The sequence below is a fragment of the Bidens hawaiensis genome, unplaced genomic scaffold (assembly GCF_021521415.1).
Source record: "Bidens hawaiensis isolate Kalapana, Puna unplaced genomic scaffold, B.hawaiensis_p1.1 tig00011614_1, whole genome shotgun sequence".
NCBI lineage: Eukaryota > Viridiplantae > Streptophyta > Magnoliopsida > Asterales > Asteraceae > Bidens > Bidens hawaiensis.
In genome coordinates, this window is record NW_027491907.1 from 314805 (window position 1) to 323666 (window position 8862).

At 34.1% G+C, this 8862-nt stretch overlaps 1 protein-coding gene across 1 annotated transcript; it reads right to left on the minus strand.

Annotated features, from left to right (window-relative positions):
• Positions 1-303: 303 nt before the first annotated feature.
• LOC143538379 (ACT domain-containing protein ACR6-like) lies at positions 304-3438 on the minus strand. Its single transcript, XM_077031952.1, has 5 exons — positions 3304-3438; positions 3172-3239; positions 1801-2400; positions 784-888; positions 304-688 (listed from the first exon to the last, which is right to left on the minus strand). Exons 1-5 carry the CDS (start codon positions 3308-3310, stop codon positions 350-352), a joined length of 1119 nt encoding a protein of 372 aa, XP_076888067.1. The 5' UTR covers positions 3311-3438; the 3' UTR covers positions 304-349.
• Positions 3439-8862: the final 5424 nt, after the last annotated feature.

The following is an 8862-nucleotide window of genomic DNA, read 5'->3' on the forward strand; positions in this document are numbered from 1 at the left end:
GAGAGTTTATGACATTCAGTAATAGTTAACCTTTAATTTGTTTACAAAGGTTTTAAACATATGTAAACTTTACTTTTTAATGTAACGCATACTCTTTCACTGTAGTTAATAAACAAGCTTTTATTGTTTATATTGATTGTGACAATATATTCTTAAGGCTATGACACAACAAAAGAGCCTTACATATTAACATCCTAAAATCCGCCTGTATTGTATACATCATATGTGCACCATGTCTATACACATTAACATCACACACTATTTACACCTATCTATTTACAGTTCCTTTGTATCTAACATGTGTCCTATGAAAATAATACTAACTGCAGTATTTTCTTTTATCCACATATCACGAGTAAAATGTTCGGCTTTTAAACAGATTTCCAAACAGAAACCCGATTGTTGTTTCTTCAGGTTGCGGATCCGATGATGATTGACTAGAATTATTATTATTCCATCTAACATGAAGTGCTGCTTGTTGACCGATTTGTCTTCTAATAGAATCTATGGTTTTCTGGTCAACCGGGTTGTTACTGGTCATGTCTGTCACATAAAATTTGTCTTTAGCCGTTCCACCTTCGGTTGAAATCTCGGCTCGTTTTATGCATAAACTGTTTTCTCTAAAGATTCTTGTTATATCCGAAAGAAGTCCAACACGATCCGCTGTGCATAATTCTAACTCTAATGCCTATATAAAACCAATGATATGATATTAAACGGCCTTTTAAATTATAAGAGGCAATCTATTAATTGTTTTGTGAAAATGGAACTTTAAATATTAACCTCGGATGTTCTCCTCTCTATTGCAGCTTCAAGACATTGCATAACACGCTCTCGTTCTGCCTCTGAGCTTAACGGGCTTCCGTCAACATGCCGAATGTAATATTCCTACATCCATAGAAGATGTAGTTTGGTCAACTTTCAACCCATTTTGACCCACAAACACTTTTTTGGATAAAAACTTCAGATATTGTATACGCTTTGGTTGACTTTCAACATGTTTGACATAAAGCATAACTTAAATTAACCCGTTTATGTGCAAATGGGTTAAAATGGTGTGCATGAACCCGAGATAATCAACCTGTAACTGAAATGACCAAACCCAACAAAGAACGACGGCTTGGTTTGTGTTTTTTCATATACCGAATTTATGGTTCGGTTTCGGTTTTGCAGGTACCAAAACCTGAAGAAACGAACTGAACATGTAAAAACGAGAAAACCAACTTTTGTTATTGAGTTGATGGATTATAACTTTAATTTTTGAATCATAAAAATAACCGGCCTGAAACAGAAATAAACCCAACCAAAAACTAAATGGTTTAGTTTATGTGATTTTAAAGAACAAAGTTATGCTAAGGCTTCAGTTTTGCATGTACCAAAAACTGAAAAAACCAAACCACACATGTAAAAACCAACCAAAGCAAACACGTAAAAACCGCCTTTTGTTATCTAGTTTATGGATTACAATTTTTACATTTGAGTGTTAAGTAACTTATAAAAGATTGGAGTAATGAATGTTACAGCCCAAGAAATATTTAGGCCAAAATGTGTAACAATCAATCAATCATTAACTAACAAACAAAAGGTTTACGCCAAATTTCATGCCCGAATAAACTTTTGGACTACTTTTTGTCCTGAAATTAAAACCCAAATGACAAAACCAAACAGTTTACAAAAATCCTACAAACTGAATATTTCGGTTTTTTAATTGTAAACTCATTCAATCAGGTTTTTGGCACTCCAAGATACCAAATCAAACCCAACATCTTTAACATTAACAGAAAAAAAGAGTAAACTTACCTGAAACGCCTCCATTTTCCCGGTATGAACCACACCATGAAACACCACATATTGCATATCAGTAAGCGTGCAAATAATATCAAACAACAGCTTCGGTCTATCCCGACAATGCATAGTAACCACCGTGTAATCCTTCTCAACACAATCCAAAACCGTGACCCTCGCTTTCAACCTATTATCCTTTTCGTCTGTTTTTTCAACCTTTTCATAATCCCGTTCAGCAAACATAATCTGATGTAACCGTCTCTGTCTGTGAACAAGACCTGGGGGCGAAAGTGTCATTTTCGCAGTCTTTAAATCATTGCTTCCTTTGAGAACGTTGCATAGAAGTTTTTTGATAGCCGAGAGGCGTTTCGGGTCTTCAACCGCATGGTTTGTTTTATCGTCCGTGACATGGACCACGGCTGCAGCTCGAGTGTTGTGAGTCCATATTTCCGCATTGACCACGTTACAACCAAGGTTTGTTAGAACCGCGGATGCTTCAGATAATAATCCAGGCCGGTCAATTCCGACTAGTTCTATTACTGTGTAGTCATTGGATGGTTTTAATCCAACTGAACCGGTTAGTGAAGGTGTGTAAAACGCATCACTTTCTAGCACCTAAAATAGAAATTATATGCATAAATAGGTGTTTACTGCAAAACAAACGAATAGACGAGCCGATCCAGCTTACCTAGGTTGTGCTCAGGCTGGCTTAGTTATCTTAACGAGTTGAAATGTTGAGCTTAAGATTGGCTCATAGATAGCCCGAGCCGGCTCGTGACTCGTCAAGCCAGCTTGATTATTTTAAAAAAAAATTGTTTTAAATTCTTACATATATTGATATGTGTACTAAGAAAATTTAAACATAAACATAATGCATAATTAGTAAGCTACAGAAATTTTCAAAAAAGAAAAAAAAAAAAAAAAGGGGGTAAGCTACAGAAATTATAGATTATATATAATAAAATTTGGGTCATACTTTTGGGTTATTAATATAAATTAATATTTGGCCTATAATTTAAACAGGTCGACGAGCAAGCTAAATGAACCTAAAGAGTGAGCAATGAGCCAAGTTGCGCGCTTTATGAGCAGCCTTAAGTATAATGGATTGACTTGGGTTGTGTTTATCTCAAGCGGGTTAAAGGACAGATTTAACTAAAAGAGAAAAGAGCCAACTTGGCCAAACATGTTGAGAGTCACACAAAGTCTTAACCTCAATCTAAATTGTTAAATATTTAATAAACCCGACCCAGCCCGTTTAGCTTTTGACCATTACTAAACGGTGTCAAGTTTCAACCCAAACCCGTTAACCAACAAGATCAATAACATGAAACTTAATACATATATATATATATACATATATATATATATATATATTCAGTTAATTACCTTTTTAACATAAGTAACCACCCCTTCATCTCTAACTTTGCTTCCATCATGATACACAACATTGAACACTGTCAAAAGCACAAAAACAGAATCAGATACTGAAATATAAACACAAAATGATTGTATTCATACCATCCATAAACCACCCTCCATCGGATGAAATATAAGCTTTTTTTATAACAAGGTCCAAATCAGCAAGCACTTGCACAACTTCCAGCAGTATACCATGCTTATTAACACTTTCAACCTAACATACAACCAAAAAGTCAACTGAATCTACAGTCAAATCAGGGTGTTAGGCTTATGGTCGTCGACCACCCTGCCACACCTTAAGGTCGGCCTTGGATTGTAAGTCTAATCTACCAGTAATAGAATTTTCTATTATCAGTAAAAGTTAGCTAAGTTTACATTTAATAATATGCAATATATTTTTTGCAATGAAGTTTCTCTTAAACATAAAGCCTTTGTGTGTGTAAAAGAGTATAAGTTGTATTGATTGTTATGATTAGGGTTTAAACGGTGATATGTTATATACTAACTGTCGTTATATGACGTGTTCTCTAACTAATATGGTCTAATACTCTTCACTAAAAGAGATTGTAACAGTTAAATTTTAAAAATTTGTTAATGACTGCTTTAATAATATAACTAGTCAAAATGACTATTTATTTATACATTTATATATAACTAGATTTTATCTCCCATATTACGAGAGTTTTTTACATTATATGTTTATAATATTTATATATTTTTTAAATTTTAATTTTATTTATTGTACATAACCCGATTTAAAAGCTAGTTGGGCTTGATGAAACTCGTGACCGGTTTATTCTTTTTACTATAAAAATGTTTTTTTATTATAAATAATACATATCTTTTTTTAAAGAAATCATATATTAGTTTTTAGTATATCCCTATGTTATAGGATTTTCATATCAAATACTTATTGAGATTAATTTTTAATTTAATGAGATGTTATAACCCGTTTAAAGAGTATTTAGGTTTGGTGAGACCCATACCTGTGAATTCGGGTCAAATGCATGAGAAATCTCGATTTATAAATAATGAAATCCGATATCTTAAGAAAATATAGGAAGCAATCAGAGAGCTTAAAAGTTTTCGTTTATATATATTATAGATAGATAGACGTGTAGTCTGAAAATGACGGATTGATTAAACTATTTTCAGTACAGTTGACATGAATATGTATTGTGACACTAAGCACTATAATAACCATATCACCAACAAATAAAGATGAGGAAATGAATATACAAGCAAAGTTGGTGAAGCAATTACCTAAGACACATTATTATTATTATTATTATTATTATTATTATTATTATTGAGAGATTTGACGTCACCAATCTCCCATTGGTCCACTTGACAACATCATATTTATCCATGTCATTTTTTTAACTTTTGGTACCATAACGACGACGACCGAATTCCACTTTTGTGTTTGTTCGGGTATCGTAACAAATGTGATAGAAACTGACCGAATTCGCATACATTAACCGTAATTTGTTTTAATTACGGTATTGTAACGAACGTGACGGAAACCGACCGAATTTGTGTAGACTCAGCGCCTCAACGCCCAGGACCGACAATGCTTGGATCTTCCAATCGCTCGAGTCTTACTGACTGACACCACCTCACTGGTCCACCTCAATTTTATATTTGTTTATTTTTGGTTTTTAGTTATGGCATCGAAACACACATAATAAAAATAAACAAATTCATATCGACTTACGGCTCAACGTCTGAAATTGACAATGCTTGAGTTTATCAATACTCGGATCTTACCAACACACTCCGACGCATTTCGCTGGATAAAACACTATTTCATTACATTGATTCAATATGGTGTGGCCCAATATGATTAAAACACTAGTTAATAAATATAGGAAAATTATTAATTGGAGTTACAATATTGAATACTTGAATGAAAAACAATTGTTATTGGGGTTGTGGTCCAATGGTAGAGGCAAAGCTTCTAATACACTAAGATTTGGGGAGGTTGTGAGTTCAAAACCCACTTCCAACAAGGGATTAAGAAATTCACCTTTCAAAAAAAAGAATGAAAAACAATTAAAAGTTGTCGCTCACGAGGTCCAATATGATTAAAACACTAGTTAATAAAATATAGGAAAACTATTAATTGGAGTTACAATATTGAATACATCCATAGACCGTGTGTGCAACATTCGTCAATTTTCGGACCCGAAAACCCGACTCGTAAATATTTTTTTTATTATTTATTTATTTGATTTTGGTTATAAGATTGTACAAAATCAACCCTTAGTCAACTTTGATTAACTTTTGCACCTGCAGGGACCTAATTGCAAAAATTATTAACCCCCTCCTCTCTTCCCTTCCCTGTCGACCCACCACCGTCACCCTTTCTTTCCTTAGTTGCAGCCCCTAATTCTCGGATTAATTGACGAAAATTATGTAACCAATCAATTCCTAACCAAAAATCGCGTCCACCGACACCATAAACATGGTAAATAACAATGAATTGACAGCTAATTTGAATAATAACAAACCGCGGCCATCTTAGGTTGTTTACACTATAAATACACGCATATAACGCAATTAAACCTTACCACACCATCGCTACAGCCTCACGAACCAAAACCCTAACACAATTTTATCATACAAGCTCGTTCATATCAGTTTCGATTCAACTTGAGCCGCAAACCCTAGTTCGTCGTTCTCCCTCTTCTGTTCACTATACAAGGTAATTGAACATATGGTTTGGATCGCGTTTGCAAGAGGATCAAAACCCTTAAACTTGTTTTGATTAATTGTAACAGATTGAATCAAATCGGATTTAGGGTTTATATAATCAATTTTGGGATAAACAGTTTATGTATATTAATTTTTGAAACTGGTTATGTTTGCACGTCGCCTTAAATGGTATGTTGGTAACACTAGGGTGTTTGGAGGCGGAGGTCGCAGGTTCGATCCCCCCTGACCCGGTTTTTGTTTATGATTTTTGCTTAACTAATCTATTTTATTCTATGTTATTATTTAATTATTTTTAAAAACTAATATATTATTTTTCTGTTCACTAGTTTAAAGAACGAACCCGTCAAACTTCCCAAAATAATTTATTGATTTACCAACTCCGTGTATATATATATATATATATATTTATATATATATAGACACACACATACAACTTTACATATAGTTATAAATTTATATTTTCTTGATTTAAAAAGCTAATATAATTTTAAAAGGTGACTATATTAAAAATATTTTTACCCGATTAACAAAACGTTCACCACTAATCTTTCATAACAATGGTTCGTTTATTATAAATGACTAAATATAATATATACATATTATATTGGCTTTTAAAAATTAAAACTAGTAAAAAGACAAAAAAATGATTAAGTTTTTCAATTCAACTTTATAAGTTGATATAAAAATATATTTAACACTTTATTGATCCAAATCCTTTATAAACTTCTTCTATCGTGCCTAGTTTGTTTATTTTCCGATTAGATATTTATTTCATTTATACTTTAACTTAGGACAACCTGTGGAATTCACCGCGTGACACCGATCTACTCGCTTAAACCGACAACTTGTTAACAACACCTATATATTTCATGTTAGTTTACATACCCCCTTTTTATCTTTTACACATTTTGGGGGTAGCATGTATACCGTATTACGATATTCATATTTTATTTCTACATCTATTCAAAGCAGAATTCAATATATGTTTATGTGTGATTATTGCATGCTCTATGATTATGTTCTATGTGCTTGAATGTTTATTTTATGTTTGGTGGTTTGTATCTCATCCTCATCTATTCTCATCTAGTATGATCATACATTTACCCAAGTACTTTGATTTCGTATCAATAAGTACGGGTCCACATCTATTTAGTAGTTTACATTTTCATAAGAATTGTAATACTCATCATTTACATATGAATTGTGGTTTTTATCTGTATATGTATCTCAACTAAAACTTATGTACTCTCACCAACATTCGTGTTGACAAACTCTATTTTTATACATGCTACAGGTACAAGTAATTTACATTGATCAAGATTGAAGATATTAGTTTTTACCTTAGGATATATATATTCAAACAATAAATATGATGTATTTGTTTCGATTATTGAATTTGTGTACTTGTTTAATGTTAATGAAGTTACATAATTATTAACGCTTTAATTAGTGTCTTCTGAGCTACTGTCCAATCAAAACGTTACGCCCCGGCATGTTCTTGTTAGTGCACGGTTTTGCGTCTAGAGTCTTTGTATTTATCGTTAATGTTTTTATTTATTAAGTAATGTAATATTTAATGTTTATAATTAACTAATTCGTTAAGGTTAAGTCTAGTTCGCAAGGGATGTCAGCGAACTAAGATATTATAATGTATTCCCTCCTGATTCGTTAGGGGATGTTAACAAATCAGGGGGTGTTCGCTATGATAATTTATGTAACTGTTGGTACATGTGTGTCAGTAGTTCATAGTCTAGCATTTGTAATCGAGTCTGTAATGCAATTATGTTTTGATTATGTTTATATTTGTAACACGCGAAGTTGTCAACAAGTTCGCTCTGGCAAACTTGTTGAATCAGCGAAGTTATTGACAACTTCGCCTATGGCGAAGTTGTCATGTTTATATACTGTTTCAGCCGAAACAGTTTGTGTTGATCGTTTTAGGGTTTACGTTTCAGTTGTTCACTTCGTGTGTTACGTGTCATTGTCTGTAATAGTGACCTCGGGTCACGTGTTCGTTATCAATATAACGTGTTTGGTTTATTGCTTGTGTGTTCGATCTCTACATACTCTACACTCGTATCTACCTACGCAGGGATTCCGCACCTGCGTTGTTAGCGACATCCCGTGTACGATCCGTCCAGGAACCTACAATTGGTATCAGAGCCATCGGCTCGATTGTGAGGTTCGGGATTTCACGCGGGTGTAGAAAACGTATCGTTTGACCTATTCGCGGGACGTGTTTTTGTTGGGATTGTGTTTTGCTCGTGCTTGACAGTCATTTTCAAGCCATTGCATTGATCGGAAACTGCTGGATTGACGAAATCAGATCTGAACAGTTTCCTTGTTCATCGGGCGAAGTTACCGTTCTTCGGGCGAAGTTACCATTCTTCAGGCGAAGTTGCCGTCACTGGAATTAGGGTTTCGGCGAAGATATAAGGATTAGCGAAGTTAACCACAACTTCGCTTACCTCATAAGTTCGCCTTAGCGAAGTTATCCGCAACTTCGCTTTTCACCCAAGTTCGCTTACCTCCTAAGTTCGCTCATCCTAAGCGAAGTTATTTTTAACTTCGCCAAGTCAAGCGAATTTAAGACCCAGCGAAGTTCTCTTTTCAGCGAAGTTAACTTTCAAACGAAGTTACTCTTAACTTCGCCTACTGAGCTGTTTTAATATTTTTTTATTTTCAGGTTTTTCAGGTTTTCGCAAGGATGTCGTCAATTAACATCTCCGATTTGGTCAAGATGGAAGTAGAAGCGGGGTCAGCCACTAAGGCCCCGAGGTTGATGAAAGGAACTGACTTCGTGGCATGGAAGGACAGATTCATCCAATACATTAAATACCAGGATGCCAAAATGTGGGTGTGCATCCAGGATGGATATATCCCTCCAACTATGCAATACGAAGGCCGTGACGTGGTTAAGAAGTACAGCAAAATGGAGGA

Excerpts from the sequence above, each read along its gene's own strand:
- LOC143538379 (XM_077031952.1), bottom strand. Across the intron at positions 889-1,800 it reads GGAAAATGGAGGCGTTTCAG|GAATATTACATTCGGCATGT; the intron begins GTAAGTTTACTC and ends CTATGGATGTAG. Across the intron at positions 689-783 it reads TAGAGAGGAGAACATCCGAG|GCATTAGAGTTAGAATTATG; the intron begins GTTAATATTTAA and ends GGTTTTATATAG.